This window comes from Archocentrus centrarchus, chromosome 24 (genome assembly GCF_007364275.1).
Source record: "Archocentrus centrarchus isolate MPI-CPG fArcCen1 chromosome 24, fArcCen1, whole genome shotgun sequence".
In the NCBI taxonomy this organism is placed as follows: domain Eukaryota; kingdom Metazoa; phylum Chordata; class Actinopteri; order Cichliformes; family Cichlidae; genus Archocentrus; species Archocentrus centrarchus.
This window is the reverse complement of record NC_044369.1, coordinates 2,706,253-2,728,088: the sequence shown is the minus strand read 5'-3', so window position 1 is coordinate 2,728,088 and position 21,836 is coordinate 2,706,253. Positions and strand designations below refer to the sequence as shown.

The 21,836-nt window shown below is 41.9% G+C and overlaps 1 protein-coding gene across 1 annotated transcript in view; it reads right to left on the bottom strand.

The window, feature by feature from the left end:
• Positions 1 to 567: 567 nt before the first annotated feature.
• Positions 568 to 21,836, bottom strand: part of myt1la (myelin transcription factor 1-like, a) — an 89,494-nt gene continuing 68,225 nt past the window's right edge. The window contains exons 15-24 of the mRNA XM_030721438.1: positions 14,826 to 14,950; positions 12,036 to 12,104; positions 11,632 to 11,694; positions 11,431 to 11,514; positions 9,454 to 9,675; positions 9,190 to 9,281; positions 8,960 to 9,063; positions 8,054 to 8,197; positions 6,278 to 6,340; positions 568 to 3,881 (exon numbers count right to left, since the gene is read on the bottom strand). Coding sequence (XP_030577298.1) covers positions 3,741 to 3,881; positions 6,278 to 6,340; positions 8,054 to 8,197; positions 8,960 to 9,063; positions 9,190 to 9,281; positions 9,454 to 9,675; positions 11,431 to 11,514; positions 11,632 to 11,694; positions 12,036 to 12,104; positions 14,826 to 14,950 — 1,107 coding nt within the window. The 3' untranslated portion in view covers positions 568 to 3,740. The remainder of the gene's footprint in view (positions 3,882 to 6,277; positions 6,341 to 8,053; positions 8,198 to 8,959; positions 9,064 to 9,189; positions 9,282 to 9,453; positions 9,676 to 11,430; positions 11,515 to 11,631; positions 11,695 to 12,035; positions 12,105 to 14,825; positions 14,951 to 21,836) is intronic.

Here is a 21,836-nt window from a genome sequence, read left to right as displayed (position 1 = left end):
AGTGCGGTATTTTTACAGACCCTTCACCCGTGTGGAGCACCTAAATGAAAAGGCTTTTACTGAAAACTCAGAGTAAATGTTTGGGGTTTGAAATGTAACATCTTATAGTTTCTGCAAATGTGCTTCTTTAGCACGTGGCTAAAACAAAGCCCTACTCATGCTCAGCAGTCAGCATAGGTGCCCATACTGGAACGCTTTTGCTGCTTCCCTGGACTTCTTTTGGTACCGGTACTAACCAGAGCACACCGGGAAGCCCTGATTTATTGGAGAGGGTCTGACTCAAGCTGTCACTTGTCAAAGTTACGCAGATCCTTTTTCCTACATCGTACACATCATGTCCCACCCCAGGGATGATTATCATTTCAGCTGTGATTTTAATGTTGATTTTGATGGATACTCTCACAGCACAGACAGGCAGACCTAAAACATTATTCACTTACGATGATAACTGCTCAACTGACTCTTTTCATTGGTAGCTAATCATTAAAATCACTGAAATCCCCATCCTTCTGCTCATTATTAGCATAACTAATCAGCTTTAAAATGACAAACGAGTGAAGGTCATAATCAGTGTTGCAACACAAGATTTATTCAGAGCAAGAGATGCCAACACCAGCATGATAAAAATTGTACAAACTTCACAAGTCAAATTAAAATATCACGTAGCAACTCATGACTTTAAACATACAGCAAAAATATCAACAGAAACCCATGCCATGTGGTAAGAAAACCGCTGCCGAAAGTTTTGCGAGTAACAGAGAAAAAGGGGCAAAAGGAGAGAAAATGAATGTTGTATAAAAACCCCTTATCTGTGCACTGCTGAAAAGAAACTATCATCTTCATAAACTGATGAGTTCACAAATATTCATATGGATTTCTTTTGCATTCTAGCGTGTCACATGTTAGTGTTGAGATTCTCTATGTAAATAGTTACAGTTTAGCTTTTACATCTGTTATTACAATATCTAGTCTATCGACTGTCTTTAAATGGCAGAATTGTGCTTTTACTCCCATTTCCTTTGTTATCAGTAAGAATAACTGACTAAATAAAAAATACAAGCTGTCAGTCTATCTAATGCAGTAGTTCACTGGCAGGAAGCTGCGGACGCCAAGTTCTGGATGGAGGTGTGAGAGTCGGGGAATGAGAGAAGTCCACAGAAGTCTTAAAGGAAAACTCCCCCGTTAGCAGTTTGTTTAGAAAACTGGACTGAAACGGGTCAAAAATATGGAGAGAGACACATCAGACATCAGTTACCTTTGTAACAAATGTCTTTTTGCATGATGACATACTTTTAAAATCTGAGATCACACAGGTCAATATTTCCCCCCCTCGTTTACAGTGAAATCAGGTTTAAACATATCTGCGTGTACCGCCGACGTCTGAATGCACAGAAATGCAGTTTAGTTCATAAAAGATTTATCAAAATGTATCTACTTTGAAGTATCAGTTTACCTTTTGGACTTTCATATTACACAGTTATATGGAGAGTTTCAGCCGGTAGCACTCCAGTGTCATTATGACCCATTTAGAAGCAATCTGAAAAATTACTTTTCCTTAAATAATCATTGTTTTCATTAAAGTATTTATTAAATTTAAACTGTGGAGTTGATTTTGTCTCCATCCATGCATCTTCAACTCATGAGGCTCCTGGATCATATACTGTATTTGATCCAGGGTGGTTTTACAGTAAGATATCAGCTCAGGCAGTCAGAGGCACAAATTTTTAACATATGTGAGGCCAGAGCACAGATGCTTTGGGGTTGTAACTCACCACAACATCTACTTATGTTTTTATGTACACATAAAAATATATTTGCTTTGTTGTGTTGAAAGATTCAAATATTTGGGAACTCATTTTTACTTAATTTGAACTTTTTTTTTTTTTTTGCCTTTTTGATCCAGGAGACCCTCCTGAGACCCTGCCTTAGGCTTCATCCTGCCAACACAGGCAAAAGCAGTCATCTAACATCATCTATGCAGAGAAGAAAAAAAAGGGGACTTTCCCACTCTGCTGATGCTGTGCTTTAGGAAAAGATGACATACATATTAACATTACTTTTGGACTCATTTCCTAGTGCAATCAGTATTCACATTTTAGAACATGTTTGCACAGAAGAGCCTCTGAAGGGTGAAGGTTTTGGACCGATAACGTGAGGAGACCACAGGGGGAGTTTTCCCTTAATCAAATTTGCTCCAGGTTGCTTTCCAACAGGCATCGCCAGCACAAAGTCAGTTTCCACAAACTCGCTGTACAGTTTTTGCTCCATTTACCACATGATAATACTTGAACATACTCCAATAAAGTGCATGCATGATCGACGGTGTTGAGAAAACGTTCCATCAGTTCTGTGATTTCAGACCGAATGTCATCAATAAGGCCGATTCAGATCAGTGCACAGACATCACGACTGCTGGCTCTAGTTTTCATTCATATTTTCAATTACAAAGATTCTTTTTTTTAAAAAATAAATAAAAAGCGGTGCTTGGTCATCACGTTGTCCGCCATCATGTCCCATCGTGGCTCAGACAAGAGGATGCATGACTGGAAAGACGTTTTCTACACAACGAGTGCAATATACAATGAAGGATGGGAACTTTGACCCTGTAAGTCCAGCGGAGCCGTCAGCCTCTAGAAAGAAAGATCCTATCTACAGATCCGTTTGCCTGCTAAGCGCCTCTTAACGGGCAATAAAAACATCAAAACATGGAAACAAAGGTGTCCCTGTGCAAAGTCGAACATGACAGAACCAAAGTCCTCTCACCCGTGTCAGATTCCTAAAACATGATTGTAGTAAAAGGTTTATACAAAACGCAATACATTTATAGTTAGTAAAAAGATCTATCAGCTCTTTGCTAGTTTTATTCATAAGAAATTGCATATACCCAAACAACTTTTTTTTATATAGATTGCATCCCATATCTAAACAAACGCTTTAATATTATCATACCAATATTGCTGACACGTTGTCCTATTAGCTAGTCGAGGTTGATGATTTCAAATAAATTCACAATGGCAGATTGTCTCCTAGATATTCTGCAGCCGTGGCTCTTTCCACTCGCGCTCCCGCCCACGAGCAAAGAAACAGGACGGCTTTAAAACGGAACAACTCCGAAGGGGGATGATGGGATTTTGCACCACAAAGTTTCCGTGTCGTGATGTTTGAAATCTTCTTGCTTATAGCATCGGGTTTTCTCGTAATTGCTAAAGAGTTACATTAGTGTCCACTTTGAGACATTAAGAAAAAAAGAAAGAAAAAATCGACGAGCAGCTTCCGGCTCGTGAGAAGCGTCTCAGAACCGGCCGCTCTTCGTGTTCCGGTCGCCGCTCTGCTCCCTGTTAAACCCGTGACGCCCAGTTTCTATTTTTTTTTTTCTGATGTATGAAAAATCGCATTAAAATAAGAAATGATTCAAGCTTACAATAAATAAATACATACATATACACTCGAATGTGCATACATTAGCAGCTATAAACAGTACATCACATTATATTAGGTCATATGAAAATGTACAAAACGTGAATGTTCATGTAAAACTTTTTTTTTTTTTCCAAAGCAAGGCAACAACAATCAACATAATAAAAAAAGAGATACCCATGGAGTTGAGAGCATAACCGCAGAAGAAAGAAAAAGAACTAATGATAAATTACAGCAGCAAAAAACAACCCACTCCCTCCTTTTTCCCTCTTTTTCCCCCGTTTGTTGTTTTTTGCTTTGCATTTGTTGCTCCGGCCTCAGAGTTAAACCTGGATGCCCTGCACAGCCTGTTTGATGTTCTCCAGCAGCGCCTTGTTCTCCGGGCTCTGGTACTGGTCCTGGTGGGTGTACATGTCTGTCAGTGTACTCACATAAGTGTCAAAGTTCTGTTCGTTCATCGGTTCCTGTGAGGGCAGAGAAACCCATGCAGAAACAATCAGGTGGAACAGAGGAGGCGGGTTATGTTCAGTCAGACACTGGGGAGGGTGGGGGGGACAGGCGGGCAGCAGGGGGAGGAAGGGACACCATCAGGAAAGCATGGCTCACAGCTTCAAAATGCTCCCTTTTCTTTTTTTTTTTAAAGTAAATTTACAATATTTGATTTCGTACTATCTACGAAATGCAACTCCAAACCATGCAAAACTCAGGAGAGGGATGGTGAGCTGGTGGGTGGATGGAAGGTTAATGTTCAGCACGTGGAGACAAAATCATGATGTCATAAACTACAAACTATAAACAGGAAGTTAATGATCAGATGGAAGAGACAGCTGGAAAATCACGTTAGCCGGCTGGGAGTTTTGGCTGTACTTCTGCAGGAGAGCGGCTTCGGCTTTAGGCATTTTGGTGAGTTTAATTTCAGTTACATCTTATATTTGGTGCATATGAAAGATTCATTTTTAACCAGTTTCTTTTGGCCTGTTTTTGATTTCATTTTTTAATAATTGAAGAAATGACACCATCATCTGATGATTGCACACCTCAGATGTCACATTAGTCACAGTGTTACTATAGTGCTGTCTGTTGACACTGATCTGCAGTTGATATTTGCCTCTTATTAGTTTTAAGGAACAGTAATACGGACAGTCAGTGTTGCCTTATGCTTCTGCTTCTCTAAAATAACGTCTCTGATAATAATCTGAGTTATGTGCACATTAAATTTCATTTAGCTTTCCTTTGTTTTGTATTTCACTCTTGCTTTTGCACAGATTTGACTGCTTTGGTGCTCGAGCCAGTTGCCTTGCACTAACCTGCACTGCAGTCACTGCATCCTGCTGCCTTCAGATTCAGACTCAGCCAATCAAATGATCTGAGTCCACAGCCTCGAAAAGCCAATGATCCATCTATAATTGGCAACTCAGAGACAAATATCCACGTCTCAAGTTAAATGATTCACACACTTTGATTGTTAATAGTCTATTACATGGTCATTATCAGCTGTAATCCCTCCATTAGGTGCCCTCCTGTACTACTAGGAGACAGGAAGGTTGTTATTATCCATCGTAATCACTGATCATTGTAATCCTTACATGAAGCGATCACCTGACGATTTCAATGGGACAGATAAGAGTTAATATATGTGATCTTTAATTAATAATGATTTCAGCATTATAATCAGCATCTCAGTGCTGGTAGAAATTAAAAAAAAAACATTTAGACTTTAGGCACCCTGCTTTAAATACTAGTACACCAGTAAAGAACGCAACGCAGTGTCACAATCACCATTAAATAAGTGGCTCACTGAGCCCACTGGTTAATCAATGAGTCCACCTACGGACTGATTTAACCTTAGGGGCCAGTTTCCTCTGGATGTGCCTCGTTTGCATCTTGCTAATTTTAATGATAAGTTACAAAGACCACGTTGTTCAGAGTTTCCACCATTATTTAAATCCCGCTCCTTCCTGGTTTTGATTGGTCAGTGAGGGAGAAGCGACATTCATGAGCGTAGTGGTGTCCTAACAGTCAGGATGTTTCCTGCTGACAGTGCTCCAGTGACTCTGAGCGCTGGAAAAACATGGGATTCATTTGATTTACAGCAGCATTCAAAAGCCTGGACACACTCAGCCATTCATATGACAGAAGGAAAGTGCTGAGAGTGCAATAAAGCTGCCTTTGGACGCAGGTCACTGCACGTCGGATAATCTAGGCTGTGCGTTTTCCAGCTTATGATCATTTCTGCATTTCAGCGCTGATACGAATAAACAAGCAGTCAGTTTAGATAACAGGTGCCCTACTGCACCTGCTTTAATTAACACCACCCACCATTAAATCAGATGATAATTCATCACTGAGCTTATTAGTTGATGGGAGAGACCGCCTGTGGGAAATATCTATGGGACTGATAGGAATATTAGGTGTAGGAGCCCTTAAAGCGGCTTAAACCAGCATTCTTTTAACTGGCCACCAGGGGGCAATACCTGTGTTTACATAAAGGCTTTTGGTCCTATAGACGTCAATGGGACTTCACCTCTGTAAATACTCTCCTGATGAGTTTTATATGAGTAATTCAATAAAACATTAAGTCTATTTTGTAGAATTTTGCTTATTCTAATGTTGACAGAGAAATTCTGACACTCTCAGCTGGAACTAATTTGATTTAAAGATAGGTTTGGCTTTTTGTCACAAAGAGGAAAAGCGGTTATCTACAGCTGATGTCACTATCAACATGGCTGAGTTGAAAGCTGCAGGATAAATGGATAGCTGGGATGTGCCTACGCCACAGAGAGCTACAGGAGTTACAGGAAGGGGGGATGACAGTGCAGAAGAGAAGGATAATTGGATAAAGGATAAATGGATCTCTTACTCTGGGAGGCATCTGTAAACAGCAGTTATGCTTTACTGGGGCCTCTTTCTGTGGCAGCGGTCTCTACGGGAGAGGGTGTACAGAGAAGTCTATTAGCCCGCTAGACACACAGCGGCGGTCACAAAGCTTCATAAGCTACACCGAGGAGTAAAAAAAACATAATGTCCGCCTTAGCAAGTCGTTCCCCTCCAGCTCTGTTCACACTGCAGCAAGCTTCCAGTTTCTGCATGTTTTTAGGATCACAAAGAACTGAAAAAAAAAATGCTTAAAATAAAGAGACAACCGAGACAAGAAGATCTCACACGGCGAGCTAAAATCTAACCAAAGATTTTAAGTCCTGCAGTGTGAGCAGAGCTTTGGATTCAGTTCAGCATTTCTCTGCTAATGAGACTGTATCTGACTGAGAATTCCTTGTTAAGGCGGATATTTTTCTTACAGTGTGATATGAAGCAGTCCCGCCTATTAAAGGAAGAAGGAAAGGAAGCAGAGAGTCCAGTTATCAAGCAACTCTGGTTTATACTGCTTTAAGAGATTATCCAATTAGCCCCAGTCTTCTTCCAACACTGAGACAACATGACGTCAAAACAGCCATGAGCAACTTCACTGAAACTAAAGAAAAAAAACAACAACGGGGCCTTTTCTTTATGTGAAAATCTGTGAAGCGTTTCAAAGCACAGGAGAAGCACAGCATGAACTGCTGGGAGGAAAAAAGAAGAAGAAGGTGGAGAACAGAAAGAAGCAGATGAAGAAAAACCTGAGTGGACAAACCCCCGCGTTAAAATCTTCATTTACAACATTTTAATGTTCAGTGACTTAAATGTGAAACTCAAACTCATAAAACTGTTATACTGTAAGTAAAATTAGGCAAAATAAAGCATTTCTGACCTGCAAATGTCATAATAAATCATATCAGACATGTTTTTTTGTAGTCACTGTAGTACAGTGATACACTGCATAAATGCTACAAACAAAACTCCTTCAAATTAAATTAATGCATGCTGGTTTTAGACTTTACTGCACGTGTTCTCAATAAATAATCCAATTAAAACAAAATGCACCCAACAAAATCTGTGCTGCTGTGTTCTGTGGAGGGACGAAGGTGCTCCCTGAAAGGACAAAGATGTCCTTCAAAACAATATTACAGGTATTATCACCAAGTTTAAAGTGGACCTGTTCCAGTGTCAATACTATAAAACAGGACCAAAGTATCAAAGAATGAGGTCAGTGTTCGTACAAGTTCTATCTGTGAGCCTAAAGTTTCAGTTTTTTTCTAGTCTTGGCTCTGCATGATGTCAAAGCGAGGCGATATCCCAAATATGGTCATGTCAGGCACAGAAGCCCCACCCACTTGCTCTTTGGACCTTCTGTTTACGAGGGCTCAAAGGGTCAGGGGCTAAAAATGCTTGATTCAGACAGAAGATAAACTGCTCGAGGGCCCAGAATCAGACAAAACTAAAACTGTGGATCCTGCAAAGCTGCAGAGACCAAGAATAAAAATACAGAGCTGGAAATTAATATAAGAGGTCCACTTTAAATAAAGCTAAATATAACTAACTTATATTTGCCTTTAAAGCACTTTGCACACTGACATCAAACAGATACAATAAAACAGATACAAATAAACATCATTTGCCAAAATCTAAAAGGTTGAGCTGACATAAGTCTCTAGATATATATGTTATATCATTACAAAGCCTATGTTCACGATAGAGAATGTTTGTCTTAATATTAAAGAATATAGGCTGATTTAAAGCTGCAGCTGATTCCTTGTCTCACCATGTGTGGAAGCTGTATGTTGGCGAGGCTGTTGATGAGTGACTGGCTGAGGTTGGCCAGCTCGTGCAGCAGGGAGTCGTTCTGCTGCTCGATCACCTTGTTCTCCTCCTCGATGGACTTCAGGTTGGTCTCCATGGTGGTGATCTACCAGACGAGGGAATAAATTAGTGAGAGACCTTCTACAGCTTTTATTTTAATAGTGACAAAATGGCCATAAAGAGAGAAAATGAAACAACGAGATCTTCAGATAATTTGGGGAGAGTTGGGTCAGCAAGTTTCTGTAGGTGTCCTCGGAGCCTTCATGAAAACCTATGATGCAAACTTGATGCCAGTAAATGCTCTGAGGGCCTCATAGCTGAAATATCACCTGTTTTTTTTTTGTTTTGTTTTTTTTGGGGGGGGGGGGGTTGTATTAGGGAGCTGGCAGCTTAAACTCCCCTTCTCGGACTTCTAGGAGGATTTTTTATGACTCCCAAAGGTTCCTCCAACATTTCAGATTAAAAGTCTGCCAATAAAATGAGGAATTTTGCCTTTAGTACTGCTGCAAGACTTTTAAAGTGGCTTCATTTAACAGTTTTTCTGCAGTTAAGCTGCAGAACTTTGCATTTAGAAAAAAAGAACACATGGAAAATTTTCATGAATTGAAACAGGTGAGAAAACAGGGAAGTCTCTAAAGTGTCTGTATCAAACAAAGACAAAAAGAGGAATTTTAATTAATGCTATGTCCTAATTTTGTAAAAGCTTCACTATTTAAAGCAACATCAGCTTCAAATAAACAAAACAAAATCAATTCCTCTGGAAATAACAGCGTACTGGGATGCTTTCAGTACTGCTTATTACAGGACTAGCTTCCTGCACAAATAGATTTGTATTTATGCTATAATTAACACACAGAAACCATCTCACTTGTGTCCTCAGTTTTATCATGTCTGACTCCACTTGACTGTTGGACTCATTCAGATCTTTGATTTCTTCATCCAGCTGCTTGATTTCTTCATCGTTCTCAATGCCTGAAACACATAAAAACACTCCTGACAGTCAAAATTCATTCAATCACATGTAAAAATGACCTAATATGAGCAAATTAGATTTTTTCAGACATAGATTCAGACTTTTTCTGTTTCCTGAGCTCTGACCTTTGCTTGCTCTTTGCTTGATTGTCAACATTTCCACACCACTCATCCTGGCTTTTTTCATGGCTGAGGTGGCGCGGGGACACCCGGAGAGACTGGAATAAAACAAAAACATCTGAAACTATGCTAACTGATTTTTAAACAGATAAAGAAACACTAAACCAGCAGCATGCAGAGCAGGAGGAGCAAATACCAGTATAGTCCATGATTTGGCCCTATTATTCAATAAGTTGGAGAAAACTCTGTTTAAAGTAAATGAGAGCTCACCTCCGGTGGGTCAGGAAGCTCCCGCTGACGTGACCTGAGCCATCGCAGCCCGGGGTCGGGCAGGTCATGCCGTCTGTCTTGCCAGATTTCCAGACAAACTGCGAGCCGTTGACGTAGCTGTCCTTTTGCCTCTTTGCCGCCAGGGGGCAGCCTGATGCACTGCGATGAGAAGCGTACTTCCCCGTCACATGACCCTGACCATCACAACCTGGCACTGGACACCTGAGGAGCAAACATGAGGTCTCACTTTGCTTTTCAGAGCACAGTGTCACCCTGAGGCCAAGTCCTGTCATCTCCAAAGGGTTTTAGGTTGAGTAAAACCTGCTCGAGCAGCCGTGCTGATCATCATCAGCTCTCTGAGCAGCTGGTCGTGTGAAAATGTTGGACAGAAACATGAGCTAATAAATTAAAAACAATTGGTACTGTGCTTTAGCAACTGCCCACGGCACTCCGAAGGGGGACACACTGAGTCACGACTCACCTCCTCATCTATAATCCTCCCCCTCCCTTCCAAGGCCTCAAGGCCACAGCAGCGTAACGACGAGCAGGACAAACACCTATCACCTCCTCAGCTTCCAGACGCTCGGCTCTGCCTCCTGCATCCCAATACGCCCTTCTCAGTGACATTTGAGCTGATTAGAATGAGCCGAGCGTCCGCAGGCCGCTCCCCAGCCGAGCTCAGGTTAAGCTTAATTATGATTCCACTGTTAATGATGATGGTGGATGGAACAGAGGCGGCAGCAGCAGCTGGCTACAGACCGACACCAGCTGAACTTTAGATTATTCACAAGGTCGTACTGGCTTAGCATTATGGCTCTACTTTAACACAAATGTCAAAGGCTCACTAGCGCTAACCTTTATAGCACTTGGTCTGCTGGGAGCCGAGGTGGAGTGCAGAACTGACCGCGGCTCCTCGCTAAAATATTCTTTGCCAAAGTTAGAAAGGTCAGCGTGCACAGGCAGCATTTTAAGACAGAGCTGATGGACGGATCTGCCATTAACAAAGTGGTTTGACCTTGACACCCACAAAATAATACATCATAAAGGGACCTGGGACGTGTTTTTAAGAGGTAAAGATTCAACTCAGTCCTTCCTCTTTGCTGTTAATTTGAAAAGTCTAATTGATACACGTGGTCTCCTACTTTATGGAGAAGTTTTACTTCAGTGCAAAAGATGAGACTCCAGTTCTACCTGTTTAAAATATACAGGAACAGTTTGACCTGCTCTTTTAATTATGCATGTAATTGTATTAGTATGTGCACCAACCCCTGAGACCCGTTATCTAAAGCGGGTTTGGGGTGTCATCATGTAACTGCAGGGCATTACTGGGATACCCATCCAGGGGTTTTATGTTCAGCAGAAGGGCTCAAACCATGACATACTGACCAATCAGTGCTCAAGGAATGCTGAAGCTTGTAAAGATCATCACAAGTTTTTGTCTTTTGCTGATGAGCATCGAGAAGAAAAATAATTTTCTTAAGAGTAACTTTATCCTTTGCAGCCAGCATGACAAAAAAGCAAACAATTTTAAAGCAGTATTATTGTTTTACAAGCCTTAATATAGTGATGTGATCCAAAAACAGGACACTTAAGCCTTGAAGCGGTTGGCCTTATATAAAATCTGTGAGCACGCTCACTTAACTGGTCTGAATTCTGCTTTTATAGTTGCTCCTTATTTGATCTCAGACAGTTTAACAACAGCAGGGCAGACGCTGAGTTATGTGTTATGTGCCACAGGAAAACATCTACGCAGTGCATTGATTTTAATGGAATGCACAACCTTATATACCTTCATAGTCCGATCTCTTCATGTCTAAATGACAGAGCTCTGATAGTGACTCGGTGATTCAACAACAGTCTGCATTTTTGCCAGCTTTCATTCCTGGTTTGGTTGAGTTTGCTTTATGGTGCAGGCCCCTGATATTGCTCGGGTTCACTTTCCAAGCTCAATATTAGGGCAACAAAGTATCTCCTTACTTGATTGGCTCCTGGTCGTCCTTGTCCTCTTTGCTGTGAAGGATTTTGATGCCACTTTTCTTGGCTCGTGGACAACCGGACAGACTGCAGATCAGAAAATAACATTTAAAAACACGTGCCTGCAGTGAAGTGTGGTTTACTGTTGCTGTTTGTTTGTGTCTTCATGCAGGGAGTTGTATACTGTAAGCTTTATTAACGTACCTCCTGTGAGAGGCGTAGTTTCCAGTGATGTGTCCAGATCCGTCACAGCCGGGTGTTGGACACCTAAGGAATAAACACAGGATCAAATAACTGTAGCATCACATAATGGTGCCTGTGGCTTCAAACAAAAGTAAGGCTACATCCACACTGATGGTTTTTACATGAGTGTGAGGCAGTCCTGAAGGCAGACTCCAAACAACCACAGTGACCACACCACATGTAAAACTAAAACTCCCAAAGTCTCTGTGTTAGGGGTCCTGAAACAGCAGAGTGGACTCCAAAATAGTAAAAGTTACACATTTTAAAATGAAAGAACATTGAATGGACAGCATTTAGTAATTTCAGCCTTCTTGACCAGTTTCCACTAACAGCCCACCAGTGATCCACCGATTCTGGTGACTCACTTGAGTTCTTGTGAGTTAGTGGTCATCATCCCGCGGATGTTCTTGTCAGCCAGCTGACAGCTTGACAACCTACAGGAGGAGAAGAGCCACTATTACTGTAACACCACCAACAATTTTACCCATGTGCTCTCATCCCACGCATAACACATAATGTGGTTTTCTCAGATGAAGGATGCATCTCATCATTACTCACAAGGTGTTTTTAGCACTGGTGCCTTGTGGGACTGGCTGCAGGAATTTTGGCCACTTTAAGATGAAGATCCGGATTTACAGACTAACTAGAGTTTGTGTTAGGAGGTTGGAGTGCTGCAGTGGTTTGAATCATATTTATCTAATAGACTCTAATTTGTTCATGTAAATGGGGAGTCTTCTTCACACACTAAGGTTAATTATGGAGTTCCACAGGGTTCTGTGCTAGGACCAATTCTATTTACATTATACGTGCTTCCCTTAGGCAGTATTATTAGAAAGCATTGCATGAATTTTCATTGTTATGCAGATGATACTCAGCTTTACCTATCAATGAAACCAGATGACACACATCAATTAGTTAAACTGCAGGAATGTCTTAAAGACATTAAGGCCTGGATGACCTCTAATTTCCTGCTTCTAAATTCAGATCAAACTGAAATTCTTGTACTCGGCCCCACAAATCTTAGAAACATGGTGTCTGACCAGATACTTACTCTGGATGGCATTACTTTGGCCTCCAGTAACACTGTGAGGAATCTTGGAGTCATTTTTGACCAGGATATGTCCTTCAATGCACATATTAAACAAATATGTAGGACCGCTTTTTTGCATTTGCGCAATATTTCTAAAATTAGAAACATCCTTTCTCAGAGTGATGCTGAAAAGCTCATTCATGCATTTATTACTTCTAGGCTGAACTATTGTAATTCATTATTATCAGGCTGTCCTAAAAGCTCCCTGAAAAGCCTTCAGCTGATCCAAAATGCTGCAGCTAGAGTACTGACAGGGACTAGAAAGAGAGAGCAGATTTCTCCCATATTGGCTTCTCTTCATTGGCTCCCTGTTAAATCTAGAATAGAATTTAAAATCCTTCTCCTCACCTACAAGGTCTTGAATAATCAGGCCCCATCTTATCTTAAAGACCTCATAGTCCCATATCACCCCAACAGAGCACTTCGCTCTCAGACTGCTGGCTTACTTGTGGTTCCTAGGATACTTAAGAGTAGAATGGGAGGCAGAGCCTTCAGCTTTCAGGCCCCTCTTCTGTGGAACCAGCTCCCAGCTTGGATTCAGGAGACAGACACCCTCTCTATTTTTAAGATTAGGCTTAAAACTTTCCTTTATGATCAAGCTTATAGTTAGGGCTGGATCAGGTGACCCTGAACCATCCCTTAGTTATGCTGCTATAGGCCTAGGCTGCTGGCAAGGTTCCCATGATGCATTGAGTGTTTTTTTCATTCACCTCTTTTTACTCTGTTTATACTCCACTCTGCATTTAATCATTAATTGTTATTAATCTCTGTCTCTCTTCCACAGCATGTCCTTTTTTCCCTCCCCTCAACAGCTCCCTGAGCCTGGTTCTGCTGGAGGATTCTTCCTGTTAAAGGGAGTTTTTGACTGTTGGGTTTTCTCCGTATTATTGTAGGGTCTTTACTCACAATATAAAGCACCTTGAGGTGACTGTTTGTTGTGATTTGGTGCTATAAATAAAATTGAATTGAACTAAATTGATACAATATAAAGAAAAATGAAATGAAATGAACAAGCCAAAGGATTATTAGTCAGCATACCATGATTTGCACTTCCTTTGGACCTTTGAGTTTTGCACTTGGTTTCATTTTTGTTACACTTGTTCATTTGTAATTCACTGGTTGGGACAGGGCCGTAACACCCATGACCAAAGACCAAACATCTTCCCCCTAAAAATGTTTTATGATTAGGAACAGGAAGAAAGTGCATCCACCATCATCCACCGAGGGGCAGCACAGTGGCATGGTGGTCAGCACTGCTGCCTCACAGCTAGAAGGTCTGGGTTTGAATCCACCTTGGCCCGGGCCTTTCTGTGTGGAGTTTGCATGTTCTCCCCGTGTCTGCGTGGGTTTCCTCCAGGTGCTCTGGTTTCCTCTGGTTTCCTTACAGAGGTTAGGTTAACTGGTGATTCTAAATTGCCCGTAGAAAAAAGGATTTGATCAGGGCGCACGCTATGCTGCTCCACAGTTAGCTGGTTAAAGCACACACATCTCCTGATATCTGTGTGCTGCAAAGTGTCTGTGCTTATTGAGCTACAGTGGGGGAAAAAATGCAATAAATCAATATATAAAAAAAGATGAGAAGTATTTTTTTGTCATGTGAATTTCGGTCATTCAGCCCGAGCTGTTAAAAGTTGTCTTGTTGGCTTTTCAGCAGCTGGCGACAGGAGTCAGTGCGAACGTTTGTCTCACATCTGATGAAGCCTCTTAAACAAGACGAGAAACATCAAGACTGAAACGCACACTGATCTGCTGATCTCTGTGCCTAAATTTACAAGACTGCTAATTAGTTTCTTTCCTGCTTCCAACTCTTCCTGTTTGCTTCTGTTCTCTGCTGATATTTGGGGTTATATTATTTATGGTCTACATTTATGCACGTTTGCGTTTAAAAGACCGCTGCACCGTCAGTTTAATGAGACAGGAAAGTGAAGTGGGGTATAGCGTGCAGTGAACTTCAGCTGCCTTTGACTGAGGATTTCTCGCCGGCCTTTGACCTGAATGTGGGAGTGTTTGGCTCGCAGACTGCTGTGTGACAGCGTGCGACAGTCGGATTAGAGGTACGACTTACGTGATGAGCTCCTTCTTGCTCTCCTTGCAGGGAAGGTATTTGTGGTGTTTGGGGCTGGGCATGGTCACCTCGGCCGGGTAGTGCTGCTCGTCCAGCAGCTCCTGGAAGGGATCCAGCTCGTCGCTCTGGTGTAGGGACGAGAAATAAGCCGACTACAGCGCGTTACTACAAGCTCAGAGTTCAGGTATGTACACAAACTTTACAGCACATCCTCATTTCACACACAGGAGACAACAAGGCTGTGTGAAAAAGACCATTCAGCTTATATTATTGGTAACATTGAGTTTTTTATCCTCAGTGAAACGAGCCCACAGTTAAATTTCCCTAATCCTTAATTAGATATCCCTCATGTCAGAACATCCCGTTATAAAGTATTCAATTAAATTATGTTTAATAACAATTTTAGAGGTAATTAAAACTAAATTAAAAACTCAGAGTCAAAAGAACATTTTGGTTAACTGAAATTAAAATAAAACCCATCACAGAGCCAGAAGAAGAAAAAACTCTCAGACTCAAACAAAGACGATAAACGTAATAACGTAAAAAATTCAGAGATTGGTGTCAAAAATTTGTGATTTTAATGCCAAAAATATTTGAGTCTTTTATCACAAATTTATTACTTTTTTCATCTCACAGAATCTTTTTGGTTTTTCTGGTCATAAATTTAAAGTTTCCTCTTGTAAATTTACCACCTTTAGTGTTTCTCAGAATATTATCCTCCACTGGAGCTAATTTTAATCTGCATTAGGACCTTGTATTATGTTGAAGATTCAATAAGTCACAAGCTGAAAACCTTTTAAGCATCAGCTGAAACTCAAAGTTACTCTGCAAAAATCTGCAGTACAAAAAAAAAAAAAAAAAAAAACAGGTTTAGGAAAGAAAGAAATGACCAAAAACGCTTCTGATGTTTGTGTGATGTGTTTATGCACATCACACAAACATCAGGGGGAATAATTATATGCAATAAATGTAAAAATGCAGAAGAAACCCTGATTCATTCTAAAATACTGAGAGTTTCCCTACATCATGTTTAACAAATATTACATGATGCGCAGAAATATATTTGGCAAATGCTCATAGATTAATAAAATGCATTAATATAATATGCCTGATCCATAATGAAGCCATAAACAACCTTTATTTATAAAACATTTGGTCGTTTTGTTGAATCAGTGCGTTTGCCTGGAGAGCTATGAAGCATAACAGGTTAAAAAAAAAGAATAAAATACATACATTTGCATATAAACAGCACAAATGTAGCTCTTAGTTAATTATATATAGCTGAGTGTATATATTATGTTTTATTTCTCTGTGTGGTGCCATTTGATATTTTAGACATATGAATATAAATTAAATTTTATAAACACATACATGTGAATTCTTGAGGACAGGAATGGAATGTTTTGGCATTTATGTGTATATGAATAATCAATAGGCAGTGTCTGATTTATAGAATTTAACACCTTTTTAATGTGGGTGTGTGATTCATATCTGATGTTTAAGTGTCCATAAAGTTTTGAGCAGATTCGTACTGGTTGCCAGTGCTCCCAGCGCGGGCTTCAGCGTCTCACTGCTCGTTAACCAGCTGGAGCTTCTTTCTGCAGCAGTTTAGGAACAAAAAGCTTTTGTGGCCGTGAGAGCTCCGCAGTCTGCTCTGCAGTCCACACATCACACCTCCTCAGTCGGGAGCAGAAATCGTTGTGGACTGTCTGGAGAAAATCCCATCAGACGCCTCGCTCTGGGCTCCGGCCTCCTCTGCAATGTCGTGCTTCATTAACAAACGCAATTACTCTCCTGATTAAAACCTTTCACTCCAGCGCGCTAAATCCAACGAGGCAAATGTAGCAATTTACTGCATGGCTTGCTCTGTGTGATATCAGATCTGTGAGGATTTAAAGCGTGCCGATGATCTATCATGTTTTACTTATGTATTAGTGCTGTAATTCGCTATTTTAATGCGCCGTGTGCGCGCGGTCGCTCAGTCTGCAGGATGCAGTGCCGCCTCCGGCCACATGGGAGCGCACTGAGCCTTCCGGAGAGCCTGTCTGCATCCACCCTATCAGCCAGGGTTATTCATCAAACCGAACAGAGAAATCTGAACTTGCATAAGATAAAGATGGAAATTCTTGACTTTTACTCCCCAGAAACTTTAGATTAAAACCCATTTATCAAACTTATTTCGTGTGTGTTCGGATTGATCTTAGATTGTAGCTGCAGTGCTCAGACAACGTGGATGGACTGTAACAGCTGTGATGAATAGCTGTAACCATATTTATACTTGTATCAGAACTTTTTGTTCTCAGAGACTAAAGCTGATTGATTCCTTTTGTTTCGCGTCATATTGTGTGATTTCTCTGATCTATCGCGTCTCTCTGCAGCACAATCGACTTCCCTCTCATGTAAATATAAAATTAATTCCACAGCAAGGTATTAGAGGCTGGTAACACTGAGTGACAACCATCTTTATAAATGAGAAGTGGACTGTTAATTAATCTTTACAGGTTTGTACATCTAACAAAAATATTCGTTGCAGCAGCACGGTGGTGGGGAAACAAGAAGTGAAAAGTGGCACTCTGCATGAGTGAAAAGTGGGTTTAAACAAGAGTTTAAAACATTTTGTATTCAATAATCAGAGTTTAGATGTTTGCAGTTCCAGCAGAAATGTCCCAGAAACAGCTCAAAGCTCTGCACTGCTCAGAACAGCTGTACAGAGTGGATGAGGAGGGCAGGAAGTCAGACACAGGAGCTGGACGGGCACTCGGTGGAGCGCATACCTCGCTTGCTACATGACAGAACTTATGGACATGTTGCACCTTAATTCTGACTTGTCTCCATAAGGTTAGACAGAAATATGTGAATATTGTCACAAGGGCAAAGAGTCCTTTTAAAAATTCCTGGATCCAGATCCTGATCCGGATCACCATCATGATTTAATCAACTGTTCCTTGAACCACCCACTGTTCATAATTGTCTGAGTTATCCTGAACAGACAGACAGGCAGACCGATGTGACCAAAAACATAACCTCCCTCCACCCATTGGTGGGCGGGGTAATAAAAGACCCCGTTTACATGTAACTCTTTACTGACCGAGCAGAAGCCTCCTGAGCTGAAAAATGAGGCCACTGCTGAAGAACCAAAACTGCAGTTCTTCCTGTGGCCACTTGAGGCTGTCTCCAAAACTGAGTCAGTCCCCACAGACTTGCATGTTAAAATGTCCAACTTTACAGCTGGAATAAACATTTTTACAGGCTGATACAAAATGGATAGTTTCCCCCTTTATATCCGCTCTGATTGGGAAGCTTTATTTTTTTAATAACTCACCCACCTGTAGACCAGAGGGCGTGGCCGCCTTGAGTGACAGGTGTCCTGACCGCCATTACTATAAATCATTAAACAGGATCTCTCTATCATGTTCTATCAGGTTTGTGCTTCAGTTGTGGTGAGTGACATTCTAGTATCATGGATGCAGCTGCTAACCTAACTAGCCTGAATTAGCTGATAGGCTAGCATGAGAGCCTCTATTATAAATATGGTCACTCCTGGGTCCAAAACGCCAACACGGCAGCAGCCAAAATGCTAACGTGTCTATAACCAGTGGTAATGTCCATCTTTTATGCCGTCTATCTTTTCTGATGTTGCATCTCGGATGCAGTTTTGTTCCATTCTTTGCACTGCTGCAAAACATCTGGAGCATCTCAGGTCAAAGAATAGGCTTTTATTTTGAAAGCTGACCAGATTCTTTAGCCAGTTCTTCTGTCTGACTTCCTGCCAAAGATTCACCAAAAATAGGCACAGCATTTTTTACAGTGACGCAAAGCAGGAAGCTTTTGAAACACACCACCCTGCGTCTGATGGAACTGCAATCATTGTGTTGACACGTGCATCACGGGACCGACGTGAAGAGATATCCTCCACATCTCCTCTGTGACACAGCCACCTGAGAATTAAACCGAGCCTTCTGGGTGCCATTTATCATCAGATTGTGATTGTCATCATCTCTAATCAGCTATGATACATTATGCATTTCAGCAGTGGTAGAATAGTTGTTTATTAATGTTTTTTTAATGATCAAATTATAATTTATAAATCATAGTTACTGTACAGTCTTACCTAAAGGGTTAAAAATATTTTAAAAAATTAAATATCAAGTTTAAATTGCTCATGTTTTTGCAGAATAAAATCACTGAGGAAACTTATCAGCTTTGTTTCTTTGTTTTCACTCAAACACTTCACTCTAAGTCTCCTGATGATCTTCTGTGAGAAGCAGCGTTCCTTCTTTTACATGATTTTAAAATCTCTCTTCAATGCTCTTTCTTTATTATTCTTTTGTTGAATTGTTTCTCTGTGGTGGCTCCGGGGTGAGGAGGGGAAAAACAACACAAACCGAGCAGCGATGTACAATTTTTGGCAAGCACCGTCGTTCTGTGCCATTTCAATGCCTTGGGTTGGTGAGGTAGCGCATGCAAACATAATAAACACTTCCAAACTCGCAAAATTTCCTCTTGCGTATGTAAAGTGATGCAAAAATTATGCGTAACACCAGCAACCAGCAGTACACCCTCGCAAAAATGAGCCCAGAACTTCTCTGTGGTCCTTTCCTGCTTTGCACCACAGAGCAAGCATTCATTTTAACAGCTTATAAATCCTGATCATCTCTTAATCTATGCATGAACACATAATATAAACTCCGGGTTCCTTAAATCTCTCAATTTCATGCTTGAAATTATCCTGACTTTGCACGATTACGGGCCTAAATAAACCTTAAATCAAGTGCTTAAAACCCTTAATCATAACTGTGAGGGCAGAGTGTGCAGCCAGAGCAACATTTAGAGCTTCAGTGAGGCCTCAAAAATATTTAGCTGCCACCTTTTTAGGTCACTTATTCAAAGCACTTTCACCTCAATCCCAAAGTGAAAATTTCAAACTGTCTCTGCTTCAATATCATTAAATATTTTAAGATTTAATCAAGCATACTGCAGTGCAGAAATTACTGTTTGTGTCAGTGTAAATATTAATCTGCTCCCTGCTGAGGTATGTTTCCATATAAACTACTTAAAGTGGTGCAGACTAATTTGCAGAAATTCCTGCAAGTACGAGTCCTGAGAACTGCAGCACTAAACTGTAGTTTCTTCTTTGCTGCATTTAAATCTGCAATTTTAATGTGTTCAGATATTAAATATTTAGTGTAGATGCTGCTGATGACGAAGCTCTGAAATATTTTAAAATCCTGTCAGAGATTCGGAAACGTAATCTCGCTTCTGAACGGAGATTCAACGATGCCTCTTTCGCAGGACCTCATGTCATGATCCTGGGCCGGTGGCCCAGTGCTTTGTGTTCTTTTGGTTATGTTTGGTTATCTCTGATTATGTATGTTTGGTTTCTCTCATGTGGGTCTTCAGTTGGTTATGGGTTTGTGCTTAGTCTGCATTATGTCTTTGTTTACTTCCTGTTTTAGTTTGATAGTTTAGTACTCCCGGTGTGTCCTGTCTAGTTGTCTTCCCTTGTTGATTAGGTAGATTCTGTTCACCTGTGCCCTGTGTTCCCCAGCTGTTTCTTGTTACCCACCATTGCCTTCTGTATGTATTTAAGCCCCTGGGTTTGCTTTGTTCTTTGTCGCGTCATTGATGGTTGTTCTCTGCTGTCCTGCATGTACGTCTGTTTGCTCAAGTCAAGTCTAGTTAGTTTCACGTCTCTCCGTTAAGTGTATGCCAGGGAGAGCTCATGTTAATGTCTGTCAGATTGGGGTAAATAAAGCGAGTGAATGAATTACACCTGTCCCGAGTCTGCTATTTGGGGTCCTCCTTCCTGCCTGCACGGCGGCCTGCCATGACAGAATGACGCGACCACGAATGGACCCCGCAGACTCCGACCCCTACAGTGGCACTCGCCTGGCGCTGGGGGGACCTGCTTTTTGGAACGGTCCCCGGCGACGCCACTCACCTCCTCCTCCTAAGCCACGAGTTATCCGCACTGGCGGAATTTTTTTGTCTCCTGCCGCTCGCTCACCTGTCACTCCGCTCACTGGTCCCTCCCCTCCTCAGCGGGCGCCGCAGCCATGGCGGAAGGGGAATTCCTGGCAGCAGCTGCATGATTCGTCCCCGGAGCCGTGCGGTATGACGCCGCGGTTTTCCACGCCGCAGCCACGGAGGACGAGAACCCGGAGGAAGCAAAGAGACTTTTCGCCGGAGCCGCCGCCCGGAATGACTCCGGAGGAGTCGTTTTTTCCGGTTCCTGGGACACAGGGGTCCCTGGCCTCCCAGCGCTTCCGCTTCGCCGCTGCCTGCCGCTGAGGGAGGAAGGCCAAGCTCCCGGCAGCGTCGGAGAGAATCGCCGCGGAGTCAGTCACCACAGCTTCAGGTTTCCACACAGCCGTCACCGCTTCATACACCATTAATCATGTCCGTGAGTGACTCTTTGTCTATGCCTGTTTCTTTGCACCCCAAAAAGAAAATAATGGAACCAGATTGTTGTAAACCACTGTGTAAACAGCCCAGTGAGGGATTTAAGCAGGACTCCTGTAAACATGTTTTGGAATTGTGCATTCAGTGGTTTCGGCAACCCTGTGACAAGCAGGGGAAAGCCATAGCACACAGACTTCATGGACTAATAATAGAACACCCCTGGCTTACGGACTCATTACCACCATTAACTCATAGTTATGTAGAGCGAATACTGAGTTGGACTGAACTCCCTTTTCCTTCAAAGACCCATAAAACTACTTCTGATACTTTGGCCACAGAAAAGACTGCAGACACCCATTTCCATGCAAGAGATGTTCCGCGGGTGGAGGCAGCCACGGACGGGCTGTCCTCTGCACCCGTACCTGTTTCGCGGGTGGAGGCAGCCACGGACGGGCTGTCCTCTGCACCCGTACCTGTTTCGCGGGGGGAGGCAGCCACGGACGGGCTGTCCTCTGCACCCGTTCCTGTTCCGCGGGTGGGGGCAGCCACGGACGGGCTGACCTCTGCACCCGTTCCTGTTCCGCGGGTGGGGGCAGCCACGGACGGGCT